We start from the raw sequence: 18,737 nt of genomic DNA, 5'->3' as shown, positions 1-18,737 counted from the left end.
GACAAGACAAAAATATTTTCTTACCTCATTATTCATTTTTAAACTTCTATTAAAACACAGTTATACAGAACATTTGCAAACAAGCACAAATTGCATCTTATTTACAGCAACTATATATATATATATTTTATATATATTTTTATATATATTCCCTTGCACAACAGTTTGGTAGCCAGAGGAAATAATGCATGGAAATAAAACATAGAAATTAAGAGGCACTCCTCTCTCCATGACCTCTAAAAAACACATATTGATTCATGGAATTTACATATTTTACAAAGGACTTTAAAAATGGCTTCAGAATTTCATTATCTATTGAATCCCCCCATTTGTGTATTCCAAAATTAAAATAATACTACTAATACAATTAATAGCAATTGCCTTAGTCAGACCTTCAATAAAAATGAGAACAGATTTGATATCCTATAAACAAGACTTTTTTTTTTTTTTTTTTTTATCATTTTCAGAGATTGAACAATTAGAAAGGCATATTAGCCATGCTTCCAGGGCCGTAGCCAAGTGGGCTGTCCAGTGACATCCCTCTCTGTCTGTGAGCCTGTGGTCCCATCATCCCAGTCTGTGGGTGGGGGGGGCCCATCACAGGGCCCTGGGGGGACATGAGGGGTCCCTGTTGTCCAAAATGCTCTCCAGAGATGGCCAACCCTCGCTGTTTGGCCTGCATCATCATCAGATTCTGCTGGGCCATCAGGTTGTGTGAGTGCTGCTGGGGTGACATCATGGACGGGTGGGGGTGGGAGGGGTGATGCAGAAGGTTGTTGGCCATCATGGCCTGTTGCTGCTGATGGTGCTGTTGCTGCTGGGGTCCCATACCTGTCCTACCTACCATCATGTGTCCAGGGTGGCACATGGGCCCCAACCCACCTCCTCCCACCACCATGCCCCTCGCACCACCTTGGGGGCCCCCCATGCCTGATCGCATGCCACAGTGTGAGGGGTGAAGAGGCAGCTGCTGCTCAGCCATCATGTTCTGCAGGTTGGCGATATGGGGATTAGAGGATGGTGCACCACTGTGTGGAGGTCCAGATGAAGAGGAGAGCTGCTTAAGGAGTTGGGCTGGTGGCGGGTGTTGGGAACCTGGACCTTGGTGGAGGTTCTGCTGGGTCTGGGACATGGCCTCACTCTTTGGAAAGTACTGCAGGGTACTGCTGGGCTTGTCTGCTGGAATGATGCGGGACAGGTCAAACTCTGGGATGCCCGAGTGTGTGGGCCGGATGACTTCACTGAGGTCTGGCCCTTCGCCCATCCCCATAGACGGGAAAGAGTCTGGAGGGTGAGGTGGACGTTGGTGAGGCAAGCCCTTCCCCAGAAGGTGCATCTGTTGGGGTGGGAGAATATCATCTGGAGGTTGGCCGTACTGCTGGCCCATTGCCCCGATTGGAGAGTGTAGGGGTCCGTGAGATGGGGGCTGCATGCGAGGGAACCCTCCCATCTGGTTTTGAGGATGCATGGGTGAGACGTTGCAGGGTCCCATCCCATCAGGGGGACCCCCGCCTCCACCCATCATAGTAGGGTTCATCCCAGACATACTCATTGGGTTTGGGGAGGGCAACATGGGTCCCGAAGGATCATGGGATAGCTGTTTCTGGCCCTGGAGCACCATTCCCATAGGGCTTTGTGGGCTGCTGTGGGGTCCCATTGAACTTTGGGAAGAGAGAAGCATCTGGGAGGACTGGTGGTTTCCCATGTTTCCTAGTGGTAAAGAAAATACAAAAAAAATGTTGCTCAAAGTTGTATAAAAATTCCTAAATCAATATTCTTATATTTGAAAGCTGAAAGAGATCATGCTCATGCTTATATTTACTGCACCTGCCATGCTGACACCAGGGAGAAGGGGACGGTCTGGCATCATCTCATCATCTGATGTGGCGATGGTCTTTATCGCATCGTGGTAGAGAGGAGTTGAGCTGGGCATGGCATACTTGGACATCTGAGACATGATCAAAGACAGAGGATTCTGGGAAGGGGGGACATCTGGAGAAGAGGTGAAAGGCATGCTGGGATTAAGTGATCCAGGCTGGCTGATGGGTGTGGAGTTGGTACTCCTTGGTGGCAAAGAGGGACCTGAAGGAAAACATACAGAATGAGTGAACAAAAAGTTTGATGCTTATGCTGAACAATGAACATCCTTACAGGTTATCTTTTAAAACCTCAGATCATAGATCTAATCACTGATTTCAACAAACGTCCACAAAATGCAGGGATTTCCCCTGTGATGCGATATATGGCTCTATTCATGCAGTGGGTTACTAATCTGATACCCTTTCATTATTTGTCAGCTCCTTGAACCAGTGCCACAACAAATATTTCTGTAAAACGCCCACTCTGAATGAAAGCAATCCTTTTTTTTAATAAAAAAAAAATAGCTTGATTTCTACCCTAGAACAGGAGGAAAAAAACTTCAAAGCGTTGCAAACTAATTGTCTGAGCTGTAATTATATGAATCCTATAGCTTTTAACACTGTTGGTGCAAAAAAGCCTATAATAACCATTGACATAACCTGTTTCAGTAGAGCTGCTTCCCCCATTCCCAACTCCCTTTCCACTCGGTGGTCCTCCTGGGCTGGGCAGTGTTGTCTTTGGAGAGCTGGTCCAGCCTGGTGAAGCCACAGGCATAGGTGGAGACTTGAGACGTCCAGGAGAGCTTGTGGGAGAACGCAAGCCCAGGGACGTGGGGCCAGTCACCTGAGGAGACTTCATGGATGTGGAAGAGGGGGTTCCTGCACCAGAGGCAGCAGGTAGAGGTGGGTGAGTTGGGCCAGTGTTCAGGTTCTGGGCTGGAGACTTGAGTCCCTGGGCAGATGGGGAGTGCATTAAAGGCGATGGCTCCTGACTAAGGGAAGGTGACTTCAGCTGGTGAGGTGGTGGCATAGCTGGAGAGCCCATTGGATTGACATTAATTGACAGGTCTGAAGGGTGCCGGGGGTCCATTTCAGATCCTCTGAGCCCAGAATTCATGGGCATGTGGCTGAGGCGTGGGGTGCCACCCATTTGAGGAGGTCCCTGTTGGTCTGGACCAAACATTTCTGGGCCAGGCTGATGAAGATAGGACCCTTCCGACTGTACCCCTGGAAAGGGTCCCTGATTGGGAAACTGGAGGGACCCATCAGGTCCAGGGATCATACCTTTATTTGGAACCCCACGACCATTCTGTGCTACTCTGATACGAGAAAGTTCTTCTGGGATGAGCATTTCACTTAGAGGACCTGCACCTGGTCCTTCTCTCAACTTCTGTGCCAGCATCTGCTGCTGCTGTGGGTTTAGGCCCATTCCCATATTCATATTCATATTCATGCTGCCCCCCAAGGGCGAATCACCCAGGTCTCTCATAGAGGGTCCACCACTTCCACTTACTCCACCAATGGGAGATCCCATTACAGCTCTAGAACTTGGAAAATCCATGGGGTCACCACGCAAGCCAGGTCCTCCAGCCATGCTGGGATTGGGGAAGCATGGTCCTCCTGGGTTCTCCATCATACGAGGTCCGCCCATTCCTCCTGGCTGTTGCTGCTTGGCTAATCGGTCCAGCTCCAGTCTATGCAGTCCTTGTAGCTGCCTCTTCTCCATGATGCGGAACATCTCTTCGCGAGTCAAAAGGCGCTCTGGGTCACCTTGCATGTGTTGGGGCGGACCACCAGCTCCCCCAGGTGGGTAGCACCCATGGAACGGTCCCACACTACCTATATTAGGTGGCAGGTCTTCCAGCCACCCCATTCCAGCCCTGGGGGGCCTCTGTGATCCAAGCCCCTCCATTCCCAAAACTCCCCCTGGACTGCCAGGGAATGCACCTCCACCAGGAGGACCCCTCTGCATTTGTCCAAGAAACCTTGGACCCCGTGGTCCCTCCTGATGCATGTCCATCATACGAGCATTGCCTCCCATACCCCCACCCATCATGGGTCCAGGGCCCCACTGTTGGTCTCCAGGCTTGCTGTGATAAGGGGGTGGAGGCCCCCTCATCATAACTGGGGGCCCAGCAGGCATGCCCATCTCAGACATCATGCGGTAGTGTTGGGGGTGTGAATGGGGGTGCATTTCCTGCTGCCGCCTTTTCTCCTGGTAATACTCCTCCTGGAGTTTCCTCCATGCCATCTGCTCTGGGGTGAGACCGTCAGGTCCAAGCAGTGGCCCCATGTCCATGCCAGAGGGTGAAGATAGGGGGTGGTGTGAGTGGGGGGGCAGGCCATGGTGTGGCCCCATAGGAGGCTCATCCAGCCCTGGACCACCCAGGTTCTGGGTCTGAGAAATAATGGACTGTAGGGGCTCCTCATACTTCTTCATGCCACCCATAGGAGGCATGCCTGAGCCCAGGACGTTAGAGCTGTTGCAGTTACTGTTGTTGCCCTCACTATCCTCCAGAGGCCCACCGCTGCCATCAGTGTTGCAGTTGTTGTTGGCACTGTTGCTGCTATTGTTCATGGTGCCAGGGTTTCCATTGGGCCCTCCAGGTTCTCCAGGGCCCCCACCAGCCCCTGTCCGCAACAGCAGCCTCTCGATGTCCCTCAGTGTCTGGAGAGAGCGCTCTCGGTGCTCCAGCTGCTCCTTTGACAGGCCGTCTACATTACCCCCCCTCTGCAGGCTGTCACCTTGGAGGTGAGCTGAGAGCACCGAGGGGCTTGAAGAAGGAGACACGCCAGCACTCGGGTGGACAATGCCACCCGTAGCGTCCACCTGTCCCGGGCCTGCTGGTCCCCCCACTGGAGGACCACCATTCCCTGGAAGAGGCTGCTGAGACCCAGTGCTGGAGGGGGCACCTTGGCGCTGGTGCTGCGGGTGTTCAGCCTCTGGGTGACCACTGGAGGATGGTGTGCCTGTGGCCTGAAGGTGTGCTCCAACAGCTCCTCCCACAGACGCTGGGCGTGGTGTGCCACTCTGCGATTTGGGTGTGCCCATAGGTGGAGTGCTGCTGGAGCTGAGCTGCCCTGACAGGCTGGAGAGCTTCCCCACCGCTGGAGCACACTGCCACAGAACAAGGAAACATGCAAACCATAGACGCTTGAGTTAAAGAAAGTTGCTGAACTGATCATGCCATCAGAGCACAAAACAATACATATTCACAAAAAAAGTATTTCCTGCCTGTCAGCAGCCTTTGGGGTTAAAAACAGGAACAAAGATGATGCTCAGATGAAAATAGACAGTTAAACAAACACCGCTTCCTACACTCTTGCACCTGCTCCACTGGTTATGAAAACACTTTCGATTTTTTTTCTCAATTTCCATTGTAGTCACCACATTTTCCAAATAATCATTGTTTTATTCAGTATGTAGGTGTATTTTCTTGGGTTGGTCATCTCCAGTGAATTCTATTGTTTTGGTGACGTGGGGCTTTTCACACCTGTATATGTTTGTGTCTGAAAGTGCAGTTGCTTTATTAACCGTAGGATATTTTCTTTTGTATTACACACTCATTCGAATGAATGAAAAAGCATTTGTTTTTATAGAAATGCAACATTGTGTTTGTCAATATTTTATATTTGGCTGTGGCCATCAAAAGAGTTATTATTTGTGTGCAAGTTAATTAAAAACAATGTTCCTGCTGGTTCCAAACTTTGCGTATTTGTAGCATTTTTGCAATATTCATATTCCTTCATGAGATTAAAAGAAAAGACACATTAATGCGTGTTAAGGCTTGATAGTACTAACAGTACATTAGATTAAGGCCTAGTGATTTTACTACATTGCCTATGGGAAACTAGAAACATGCACGTGATACAAGACACTAGCAGACCTGGTCCAGTTTGGTGCGAGGGACATTTTGCTGGTGAAACATGAGAATGGACTCGGCCCGGCCATGTAGAACAGCGTCCGCAGCACTGCAGGATGAACAGTGGACACACCCATCAGAACAGGTTTAGTAAACCACAGGAAGACAATGCTGGAGTCGCAGAAACATACTGGCAGGAAATAAGTCGTTGTGGTTAATAAAAAGGGCACATGCAGAAGTGGTAGGTGCTCTTATGCAGTGATGTGGGGGTTTTCGCTGTAAGTCAAATGCAAATCAGAATGGAAACAAAGCCTTGTGTGGTTTAGCGTCTCCATCAATCTCACAGTTGTGCACCTTTTTTTTACAGACAAATATCTGGCCGACAGTGATTCATTCGGAAAAACACACGTTCTTTGATCCTGGTAATAATTAGTGACAATGTGTGTTTTACGTATCTTTATGTATATTCGCTTCGAGCACACAGTGAAGCTTGTGCCTTCGTCATATTAAAAGCAGACCAGAGGAATGTATTTGTCACAAAAGCTGTTATTAGTGCACAGAACACAGCAGGTATCAGACCTCAGATTCAGCACTTCCCTCGCTTAGCGCATGTACTACACATCCAACAGCGGACCACAAGTCCCCGGTACAAGAGCTGTCACACACACTCACCTGTTGGCGAGGCTTGTGGTGAAGACGTACACCACCTGCTGGGCGGGGCGGTCAGAACGCAGTCCGGTTCCCAGAACGCAACCCAGGGCGGGAGAAGCTCCCTGCTCAGAGCTTCCCCCCACGGCTGAGGAGCCAGCACCAGCCAACACACGTTCCCCTAGAAAAGATGAACAGACAAATAAAGACATGAATAAAGAAAGAAAGGCATAGTACGTAGTACAAAAAGGACTCCCAAAAATGTATTCACCAATTCACTATTAATAATCAAACCATTATGACATAATAAGTGCCTGGCACTTTGCAGAAGAAGAAGCTGCTCCTGTAATCCAATATTCAGTAATGAAGTCTCTGTATGAAACACTAGATGGCGCTAAAACATCTAGAAAAGGCCAAAACCTCTACGCCATCAAAAAGCCAAATATATTCTAGCCATGTTTATTTGTTTGTCTCACAACTGCTATTCCTATTTAGCAGATGAAATCCAATCTGTGTTTTTATTCAAACATGGAATTAAAAAAACGACATAACAAAACAACAAGCAGCTATTAATATTAAAACCTACAAACAATTACATTATCTGCATGTGTGTCTTAGCACTCTTTTTTTTCAAGATGAATTTTTTTTTTTCATTTGTAGACCTATGAATGTTTTTGCCTATGACTCATCAGTCAGACCAAGATTACTTTCCGTCCACCCACTCCATGACAGATGCTCCACGGGTCAGAATAGGCTCTATTACCTTCCAGGGACCATTCAACCGAGAAGTGATATATGACCAAGCACATCGCACCCAAGAACTCCTCCGTTCATTCAGCTTCCGCTACCCTACCGCACGTCAGCTCATGTGAGTGACTACCTTCAGCTTCCTCCAGGCAGTCTTCAGGCAGACAAGTGACTGAGAAACACAGTATAGCAGTATCCCACTATCACAGAGGCATCACAGGCACCTGACAGGAAAAATGGGGTTTACACTGACAAAATCTGATGGATGGCTGTCCAAGGTCCTTCAAATTTTCGAAGCGTTGCAGTCACATTTTCACAACACCAGAATCAGTCAGATGTCCAAGCGAGCAGGCCCCTTCTTTAGTGGCAAGCAAAACGCCTGCTGCAGACAGTGGGTAACAAGGTGAGCAGGTCACAATCAGCTGCTCCCACAACCCCCCCACTGGAATTAATGAAGAACTCCAAACGCTGAAACAGCATCAGTACTGTGAATTACCTGAATATCTCACCACTGGCGCAATATTTGGGCAACAATACAATGTAACTGTGATGTGTAATTAAACTAACTTACATTAAAAACCTCTTTTTAATTCTGTAGACAAAATGATCTACTGGGCTACAGCTGATCAATGCAAAACTCACAGCATTTTGCACATTAAGCTCACTATTCGTCGAACTATAGAAACAGAACCAAATGCACACACTTGCACACACATTTGAAACAATAATAATTATATTTCTAAAAAGGTCTGGAAAAATTCGTACATTGGTTCTGAGGCATCATCAAATGAAATCCATAAAATAGTGACAATTATATATACACTTTAGGGCAGATTTGTTGATTGTGTTTCATGCTTGACCATAAACAAACTGCAAAAGGACTCTTATCCCTCCAGTACTGAAAAAACTGCACACAGAAGCTGACCCAGATTGAACCCAAACTCAGAGCGTGGCCTCAGCCGCACAGCAGCACCTTAACCTCCTGCATGCACGCCTCTAGCTTCTTATAGAAGCAGTTGGTGACCACAACCTCAGCAGAGACCACAACAAACGCCACAGAACCCCCAGCCAACACGCGCCGGGCCCTGCCACAACTGAGACGAGAGGCTGGACTCCAGCACTGAGAAGGTGAGATAGCATCTGGGTCTTCCTCTGCGAGACACCAGGGGCCCTTTCAGCTGCAATGTGCAGATTTGCCTCGCCCACAAAAATAGAGGGAGTTGTCAACCACTACACCAGCTCTTTATGGGTTATCAGCATTTCACCAAACAATTAAAAAGTTGGAAGTATGATACATCAGACTGATCAAAATGAAACTGATTATACAAATGTTTATGCAACAGTTTATTGCCCAGTTATAAGTGCATTGTGTACGTTTTGGCCACGGCGTGAGACTAGTACTTCCCAACCAGTTCAGAAAACATTGCATCCACTCAGGTGGGCCTGCCTTGATGTTACAGTATTTCACTAGTGGCATTATGGGTCAAGGTAGGCCGCGGCAACTTGATTAGCAGTTGGTTAGTTGGTTCTGTTCTCCAGTGTGCATAACCTGTTTAGGATGGTACATGGTCTCCTAGTGGCGGAAGCCTCTGTTTCACCTCATCAACATCCATTTTCATGTATCTCTTGTGATGATTGGGTGGTAGTAGTGGTAGTGGGTTACACACTCGCCTATGAATCAGAAGACCCAGGTTCAAATCCCACTCAACTACCATTGTGTCCCTGAGGAAGACACTTAACCCTAAGTTGTTCCAGGGGGGGACTGTCCCTGTAACTACTGATTGTAAGTTTCTCTACAAGTTTCTGCATATTCACTAGCCATTCCATTAGGAGATACCCCAATCACAGTCACCTTTCCTAAGCTCCTAGTCTTTTCAGGTGTGTCAGCCTTGAAGCCTTTGTGCTTATTTATAAAAGAAGTACCACTGTGATCACTTTTCATTTGCTCTACCTCCAATAAAGAGTCTTTACAGAGGAGCTTGATCTCTTGACTCTTCTGTCTAGACACCACGCTGCTGTCTGTTGTGTGTACAATGTTCATACAGTAACAGTCCAATAGTTTGAATGCACCTAGTCTTTGGCGGCTACACAGACTAAGAAGAAGAAGAATTCAATGCAAGAAACATATTTAGTATTTATTGCAGCAGGAGAAAGTGAAGTATGTTTGATGAATCTGTTCTTTCAGAATCGCTTCTTTTTACCTTCATGTCGGCTATGTTTACTATTGTCATCATCTAAAGCTGCTTCATGAGATGCTCATTAACATGAGTGAATGATAAGAAAAATGTCCAATATAAACCTTCAGGACTGTTGGAAACCGTCATCATTATCTAACTAACTAACTGACAGTGTGAAATGCTGCAATCACAGCTCTGTGCTTTGGAGAGACTCAAATGTTTAACTTTTTGTTTATTACATAACCTCATGTGTGTTATTGTTCTATAATCTTAAAAAATAAAAGACCCATAAGTGAGTAAACGCATCCAAACTTTTGACTGGTAGTATATATATCTGAAGTTTCTGAATACCTACATTTCAATCTAAAACAACCTACAATCATTACAAAGACATGTTGTGTGCTTGTTCGATGCAACATTATGATTTGGGAATTTTACATTTACATAGATTAAGTGTAGAGATATCGAGATTACTCGATAAACCTGTTACACTTGATACAGTTCCCAGTTTCCTTCCAGCTGTGCATTTTTATTAGTGTGGTGCCCCAATCAAGCTGCTAAATGCCAGGAGGCAGCCTCTGACTGAAACAGAGATGGTGTGGTGTGCGGACTCACGATGGGCAGAAGCCGTGGGGGGTTTCTCCTCCTCTTCCTCCGTGTCACCCCCCGAGCACCACTCGTCGCCGCTGTATGGCTGCTTTTTCTCGAGCACGCAGCGGCGCTTGCTGCGCATCACGCCCTCCACTGCACGGAAAAAAAAACACACGACACAACGAATGTCAGGGCTCAAAAAACACGACTTGAATTTGAATTTGCTTCACTGCTGCTGGTCTTGTGGCACCGCAGCCCCCCCCCCCCCCATGCACCTATTCGGGTCTGAGGTGACGGCGGACTACAGTCAATAAAACAAAACCCATCTGACTGTCGGCAGCGGCTCCGATAACCCCACGCCGGCCGCCCGGAGAGGTCCTCGGCACAGCCGAGGCCTTCAAAAGCCTCATAACCTTGAAGAGCAGACAGCAGTCTGAGTGAGTGAGGAGAACGAGACAGGAGGGGAAAGGCGGCGCTGCGACGGTCCACTCTTCAGCCGACCTTCGCTGCATCCTCGTTTCTGTCCGGCATTAAAACCAGCTTCCGTCAGCTCGCTTTCTTCTTTTTTCCCCGTCGACCCCTCCCTCCCCGCCTCTAGCTGGTTTACATTCTCTTTACTCACTGTCCCCGGCAGGTGTGGTGACGGAGACGTCTGACTTGCATGTCATTTGAATGTGCTTTTGTTTGGTTTTCATACTGAGAGAATTGGGGGGAAAGAGAGGAAAAGACGGAACCAGCCTTCCTGTTGTCCTCGTCTTCCCGCCGGCCCACTCTACTTCCCTTATTCTTTGTCATGACCACACCTCTGACCTTTTACTTTGTTACAGTTTGTGTGTGTGTGTGTGTGTGTGTGTGTGTGCGTGCATACAAAAGTGGGTTTCAATGTTATTACAGAAAGCCCAGATGAGTCACTTTTGCAAAATCATATTATTGCTAGTCACTGTCTCCGACCTGTAGAACACACACAGACACACATATACACACACCACAATACAAAGGGCAATATGCAAATCAAACAAGAATAACACAATGTAGGGAAAAAAGCAAATGCAAATGAAAAAATCCACCTCCCTCCACATATATACACAGACTCATTTATATGTACAAACAGCACATGTACAGTACAGTTACAGTACAGGCACAATACAGTTGGCTTTGTGTGGGAAGGTACCCGCCCACAGATACCAGGAAGTGTCTATCTTCAGCCCAAACCGACACCACAGCGCACACCAGCGACACCCAGAAACCAAACTCGCTGCATCGCCATTCTCCGCCCCCTCGCCCACCCACCGATCCTCTCTCCCCGACTACGCTGAGGCCGAGCCCCGGTTAAAAACCCCTCCATCTCGAGAGCCACTGCAGCCTCCCCCGCCGGGCCTGGTGGAAACTGTGACGCCGGCGGCGAAAAGGTCAGGTGAAAACAGGCAGTTTCATCTTTACTTCGGGCGGCACGATTTGGGAAAGGGAAACTACACAAGCTGTCAAGGTGGAGGAACGTGTCTGAACGGACATGAGTAGGACCGTTTGTGCGCAGCGTTTTGCAAACTCTACCTTTGGTTTCAGGCTCCAGTGCAGGCGTGAGGGCGTCTCTTTGGTCTCCCGTGTCCATGGAGACCGCTCGCTCCCGCTTGGCCTTGGTCTTGAGCATCGCTCCGCCTCCGGCTCCCGCCTGGCCCGCGCTCTTCAACCCAGAGTTCCCAGGAGAAATCTGATTGGTTTTCACTCCATGGTTCCCCGTACCAACGCCTTTGGAACCCAGGGTGCCGGCAGGTCCCTGTTGCTGCTGCTGGTTTACATTGGGGATCTGGGACTGGGTGTTGCTGGTCACTTGCTTGCCATGATTGGTCAGTTTGTTTTCAGGGTGCATTTGATTGGGTGTAGACAGGCAGTCCGTGTTCTCCGTCAGCGAGGCTCGTGCAGCTCCAGACAGCTGTTAAACACAAACACATTCTGATGCTAAACCTGCAACCACACCTCACAGTAAGGGCTGTGGAACAAACCCGGTCGGGGAAACCCATGTGTGAGAAATGCAGATAAGTGTTGGTGAATAATAATGATGGGATTGTCTGGACTGTTCTCGATGTGAAAGTCCCTTCTCTTGTTCTCATTCTCGGACCAAAGGTCAAAGTTCATTCACTGATGTAATTTGGTTTGATGGAGGAGATGAAATGAAGAAAATGTCACTAAAATGCTACTCAACTTAATACAGGCATTTCAAATATACATAGTGTCAGCGGAAACGCATGTTTTATGAGGCATTAGTGAAATGAGTAAGGTTTTTCTGGGGTCAGGTATGTTCACCAATAATGTCTGGTATTTAAATGACATCCGGAAAGAAATGTCGTCAGCAGGTATTGGACGAGTGAAATGACATTTCAAAGAAACAGCATGTTTAGCAAGTCATTTCCATGTATTGTGAAATTCTTGAACGCATAAACATAAATGCCGGAAAGTGCCTCAGGAAATATACCTTTTAAAATAAGGATATAAATAATAAAATTAGGGATGGCGAATCTGATGCAGCCCATCCCCGTGGGTGGAGCAGGAGTGACTTGCTCTACCTGAGTTCCGCCTTCCGAATTCTGCTCAAAAGAATGTGGATGAGGGAGGGGTTTGCGATTAGACGTCAGGGTCTTATCACAGCGCTGAGGAATAGAGGGAAGGCTCTGATGGCTGCTGAGTACCGAGCAGGGAACTCACCTCACTCCGATGTCCTCCCACCGGGGGGCATGCTGGCTTGTGTTCTTCTTGCGGACCGCGCTCCGAGCTGGGAGAGGAATCACAGCATGTTCAACCAAGAAAAGAGAGAGAGAGAGAGAAATTAACAACGGTGAGATCGGGGATCAACACTAACATGTCAAAGACATTGAGCGTGATGAGTGAGACACAGGAAGTGAGGCAGGTATATTGCACAAGGACTGGGTTAATGTGTGACTGGCCCTTTAAGGAAACAAGTGACATGAGCTGTGGCTGTGGGAGTGGGAGTGGCCTGCTTGTTCAGAAGTGTGTTTCCAGTTCAACAGGCCCCTCCCCCAGCGAGCATCTTGCAAAACCACAAAAAATCCACCACACATTCCACTACACCATTTCTAACACTATCTACAGCTTTTCTTAGTGCTCTCTCTCTCTATCTCTCTCTCTCTCACACACACACACACACAGTGACAGATTCACCATTCTTAGCACACAACCATAACACATATTACACAGACAACTACTGTTCTCACCGCAGCAGACAACAGAGGGGGGGAGGGAACAGCAACCAGAGATCAGTGAGAGAGAACATGTGATAAAAGAACATAAATAAAGTGTCACTAGCGGTTCTGAAAAGTGAACTGAGAGCCCAAAAGAACATTGTCTACCCAAGGCAATGGGGAAATCGAGGTGATGCACACACTAATGCACACACACACACACACACACACACACATAACTCTGGGATGATCAGGGCCACTGGGAGAGCTCTCCCGAGGTCGGATTCAGTTTCCAAGCCCTGAATGAGGGGTGGGGATAGAGGGCATAGCTGGGCTGACACACACACACACACACACACACAGTGTACTACCAAATCAGGCGCCACCACCTGCCCATGTCCATTACCTTCATGCCCCTGCATTCACCGTTATTCCACATGGCTCTAGCATGTGTGTGTGTGTGTGTGTGTGTGTGTGCATGTGTTTTAATGGGAGTTTCCACTTTGTCCATCTCACGCTGTCTCTGAAACTCACACTGTCAAAAACACTGAGGCATTTCTTCCCAGTGTGCAGGTCTCAACAAGACATTTCATCCACACCTGTTGCACAAAACACTCACGTTATCTCACCCTGACACACACACTCACACACACACACACACACACACACACAGAGTTCACATGAACCAGAGCAGAAATACTCCTCTGCAGAGCCTGATTGCACACAAACACGCCCACCACCACAACCCAGAGTAATATTCCTGCAATGAGCAAGAAAGATTTCCAGCACAGTTTTGGCTGATGACCTCAAAAACATCACACACACACACACACACACACTCACATATGCTCACTTGTCTGTCCTTTAGTGAACTTAAAGTAATCATTAACTCAGGTGGTCCTAAGCTCAGAACTCCTCAACAGGGTCATTAACCATGTGAAGGAAACGTCCGTTCACCAGGTATGAATTCAATAACTACCCAACAGGCCAGAAATTACATGCTGCCTTTCAGAAAACATTAGAACTGGCAGGTTTTCAATATGTTATGGTCTGATGTTCACAAGCAATTTTTTCCAAGTCCAAGTGAAGTCTCAAGTCCCAAATGACGGAAATGAACGTTCTGAAGATAATACTGCATTGATGTATGTTTTATACCAAAAGCATGTACTGTATTATATAATCTATTATTATACATAGTATCAACATTTAACATGCACTTAAGAGGGCTATGAATATGTAAAATTACATCATAAAGCTAATAATATTGTTTTTTATATAAGTGTTTGGAGACAAAAAGCTGCTGTTATTTTATGTTAACTGCATTGCTGCAATATTTTTAGGCCATGCTGCACTTTTGCAGTAGACTATGCTGTTGTGAGTGAATACTTTTATTGTATTCCTCACAATGATATTTGTTTACATTATTGTTGACTGTATCCATCAGGGAACACTGTGCAGTTTTAAAGAAAGCTATAAAATCCACAAAACTCAAGAGTGCACAGATGAACTTGCCATCACCATCAGTTTGTGACGTTGCGCGTATTATCAGGGAGGGGAAATCAATTACCCCGCGTTTTTTTCCCATAATGCTGGGCTACACATTGGAAAAACCACGCGTGCCTTCCACTCGGTTACATAAATAATTCCATGAAATGAACATTGTTTATGAGTCATGCAAGTTTGAGAGTAAGTCTAAAGTCAAGTCACAAGTCACTTAAGTGCAACTCGAGTCCCTATCTCTGGTAGTAACACATTCTATAGCCTCAAACTGTTACATCAGGTGTCATTTAAGTACAATGACTTTTTCTTAGCATGCATGAAAACTTGGACACAAGTTATTTCCAAAAAAGTGCTGTAGAGGATGCAGTGATAGTGTGATTGGCGCTTCTGGCTGCTACATGTGTTTCCGATGCAATGTATACGCCAATGCAATGTAAACGCGGGGTCAGCGATGGCGAAGAGGCAGTCAGTGCCAAATCTGGACACTTGGTCGGTTCACGCATGCGTGCGCATATGCATTGTTTAGCCTTGGCTCGATGGAACACTGATGACCTCTGAAAATTCCGAAGTTTCTAAGTTTAGAGCGGAACAATACCCAAACTATGTTTATGAATTGGAATAAGCAAAAAAAAAAAATAAGCAAACCAGCAAACTCAGCAAACAAATCAGCTTTTATTATCATGGTTCCAGTTCATTATGCAGGTGGTCACAAAGGTCAAATGTGAAGCATTTTTATTTTACAAATGGTAGAATGTGTAATATTGTGAAATAGTTATTTGCATAAAATGCACATAACATTTACATGTAAATGGTTTACAAAAGCAAAGGGTAAATGCCCAAGCACTTTGTTCAACAGCGATTTAAATGTGATTTGTCATATTGCAGGTTATGTTTTCCCCACCCACTAGTTTTTAAAAAATAAAATGAAAGTTAGGTAAAAATAAAACAGATTTCATAAGGCTCTATGTTTTCATGCAATTCAACTTTGTAAAAGCGGCCCAAACCCCCTGGCCTGTAGTGTTCGTCTATGCACACACACACACACACACACACACACACACACAGGCAGCAAATGAGGACAGAGGAAATGGGTGAAACTGCATGCTGACGAGAGCAGCATGGAGAACACACTGTCACTCTTTCATTTGTCTAAAAAAATCCCCTCGTCTTCCCCAAACTCACTGTCTCGCTCTCACACGCACCCCTTCACAGTCCCTTAAACCACAGCTGAGGAGTGTTTATGTGCGTGTCATAGAGATAGTATAAGATCATGCGGTTTTGATATTGTGCTGTTGTGTGCGTGTGAGTGTGTCTATGGTACGTTTTGCCACATTTATCACTTTTTAAGGTATCTGGCATTAACTTGGGTATCTGTTCAGTACCTTACAACGTTATCAAAGCAAATTCTCATCGTTGACATCTTTTTGTCCATTATAAGTAGATTTTACATTTTATAGCGTTGTCAAATTGGACGTTTCTCAATTCTACTTAGTGGTTAAAGAGTTTTGAGATTTTTATAAACATATGAACAAATAAACATATTGTGTCAGCTAATTTAAAAATATAGACAAAGAATGCACTCCAGAATCACCATCCTATTAGTCCAGGGGTCGCCAGTCCTGTTCCTGGACTCTCCCCTGCATTAGTCTACTATCAGCCAAATATTACCCACAGCAAATAGGTTAGGGAATGGACAAGAAGACATGTTAAATGGGAAATAATTGTAAAAATAAAAATAATAATTGTGCTAGTGCCAATTTTGAGGAAGAATATTGGGCTTTTATTAGCATAACCATGTTTTATTTTACTGTAGAAATAAATTAAAACACAAATATATAAATAATATATAAAAAATACTATACACAGAAATAGCAGAAGCAGGAAATATATTATAAAATATCATGGACCATAAATAGTGTGTAACAGGTAAGTACAGAATAAAATATAACTAGAAAGTATGCAAAACAAATACAGAAATATGAAATGGCAATGCAAGTATGCTGATTTCTGTTAATAATTGTGTTTTGTAAAAAATGCATAATATTACAGTATCTTTGATGACTTCTACTGGTGAGCTGTGGTCCTGTTAAGATGAACGCTGGGTCATTCAGGAATCGTGGATCAGTGAGGAGGTTCACTTCTTTTTCTTGTTCCTCTTCCTCTTTTTTCCTTTCTGACTGCTCTCTGCTCGATTCCTCTCCAGCTCTACCTCAACCTTCCTGCAGGCTCTTTCAGCCTCCACACTTCTGATGCGTATCTTGCACCGTTTCGACCGACAAATTTTTCCTGGGTTTTGCTTCAGCTGCCTGTCTATGTCTATCAGGTGCTTTTCCGGATCTGATCGAGTCTCCTTGTGCAGTTCCTGCTCTAAAAGCTCCTTCCTCCTTAACCCTCTTCCTCCAACTACAACTGTTCTCAGGGTTCATTCACTTCATTGTTTGCTTTGTGTTAATCAATGACGATATCTTGATGACTGTAAGATGTGGGTGGGGCAGGTTTAGCATTTCACTAACACACTGACATTGGTGTGAAAATTATAGTAATAGAGTTTTTAGCATTTCTTTCTCCTTATAATCGCAGCTGTACACAATACAATAGTCCGGAATATTTTGCTACTGTGTTTGTGTCTATAAAATACAGCAAATAGCAATCTGTTTTTTTATTTAATTTATTTTAATTTGCTTTTAGTATTTTATGCAAGGTTTGAATTTTGTACAATTGTAGAGTTATGCCAAAAACGTAATGCCAAAGTCTGATCAGGTCGGAACTTTTGAGTTCTCCAGTAACAGAAAAATAAAACTGATGCTCATGATACGAAGATGCTTCCTCCGTTGGTAACCCAGCAGTCAACAGGAATGGGTCAAGCTGAGGTCTGGAAGACAAAGGAACATTTCTGGAAACTAACTCTGATCAGGTAGATTTCGCCGACACCCAGGACATCATGCCTTGCAACATTTGCTATATTCTGCAGCTCCCTGGGCAACAAAACTCAATTGCTTACTTCTTGGAGCCGATTCAGATGTAGCCAGTATGCGCTCCAGAACAAATTAGGGAGGGGGGGGAATAATTCAATGAGAGATCGAAATGCGTAACACATGCCGCTCGCTTGAAAAAAGGGGCCTGAAGTTTATATAAAGGTCTAAAAGTAGATGGCCGGCACAACACTCGGAGCAACAGTGATCTCACGCTGTTAATTGCGTTATTTAAACGTGAATATACAAAAGCTTGTGGTCTTCTGCTCCACATTCCATGTGGTCCTTCATCCATTCGCTGCTGCCAGGTAGCAGAAAGGGTCTCATGGACCTCCACCACAGCAGAAAGAGGTGCAGAATCAGTGTCCACTGCCAGAGTAACAGGAACAGTGAGAATGTGCGGAAAGAGAGAGAGACAGAGCTCTATGATCTGGTCCCGCAGTGGGTCACACAGCGTATGGTATTTTTAGAGCATCGGGGCGGGGTATTCGTAGCCCCAGTGTCCCTGGGGAGGGCGGGAAAGAAGAGAGGAGGATAAAAAAAAAAAAGCGAGACCTGCTTCAGAGGGAGGAAGAGAGGGGAGAAAGGCACAGACTGCCACTGTAGAACAGCACAAGCCGACATGAAGCCCATGAATGGACCAGCATGTTTACCATGCTGTTGCAGACACACACACACACACACACACACACAGTCGATGCTTTATAATTTGGCCCGCGCTTAACAAACTTCATTTGAGCGTGGCGCCACTGGAAAAAGTGGACTGGGACGGGGCGGGGGGTTCTGGGAGGAATGTACAGGGCCTTCTGTCTGCCACCGCACTATGTGTGTCTTTCCAACACAAAACACTTTCTGACTTCGACAACTTAACCTTGTCAACACCTGTCGCTTTTAATTTATGAATTTATGTGCCAGCGAGGCTGGGATTGTTTGGCATTTGAATGACAGGCTGTTGCCCATCAGGTCTAAAAAAAGGAGGTGGGCATGGTGAAGGCAACATGGAAACTTAACTTTATTCACCTAAACCAGATCAATCACAATACCCATAAGATGAAGCAATACCCATAAGATGAAGCATGTGCCTCATAGATTTTGAAAAAAATATATACTATAAACTTTGCCAAAAAATGTGCTGTTTTTTCACCAGCTTCTCCAATAGTCCACATTGGAACTGGATAATTGATTT

At 45.8% G+C, this 18,737-nt stretch overlaps 1 protein-coding gene across 1 annotated transcript in view; it reads right to left on the bottom strand.

Moving 5' to 3' along the window:
* Positions 1-15: 15 nt before the first annotated feature.
* Positions 16-18,737, bottom strand: part of bcl9l (bcl9 like) — a 32,073-nt gene continuing 13,351 nt past the window's right edge. Inside the window, exons 2-9 of the mRNA XM_028961139.1 lie at positions 12,586-12,652; positions 11,437-11,815; positions 9,910-10,038; positions 6,395-6,551; positions 5,747-5,831; positions 2,520-4,977; positions 1,828-2,082; positions 16-1,710 (exon numbers count right to left, since the gene is read on the bottom strand). Coding sequence (XP_028816972.1) covers positions 479-1,710; positions 1,828-2,082; positions 2,520-4,977; positions 5,747-5,831; positions 6,395-6,551; positions 9,910-10,038; positions 11,437-11,752 — 4,632 coding nt within the window. The 5' untranslated portion in view covers positions 11,753-11,815; positions 12,586-12,652 and the 3' untranslated portion in view covers positions 16-478. The remainder of the gene's footprint in view (positions 1,711-1,827; positions 2,083-2,519; positions 4,978-5,746; positions 5,832-6,394; positions 6,552-9,909; positions 10,039-11,436; positions 11,816-12,585; positions 12,653-18,737) is intronic.

Source organism: Denticeps clupeoides, chromosome 19 (assembly GCF_900700375.1).
Source record: "Denticeps clupeoides chromosome 19, fDenClu1.1, whole genome shotgun sequence".
Classification (NCBI taxonomy): Eukaryota; Metazoa; Chordata; class Actinopteri; order Clupeiformes; family Denticipitidae; genus Denticeps; species Denticeps clupeoides.
This window is presented reverse-complemented; position numbering and strand designations above follow the sequence as displayed.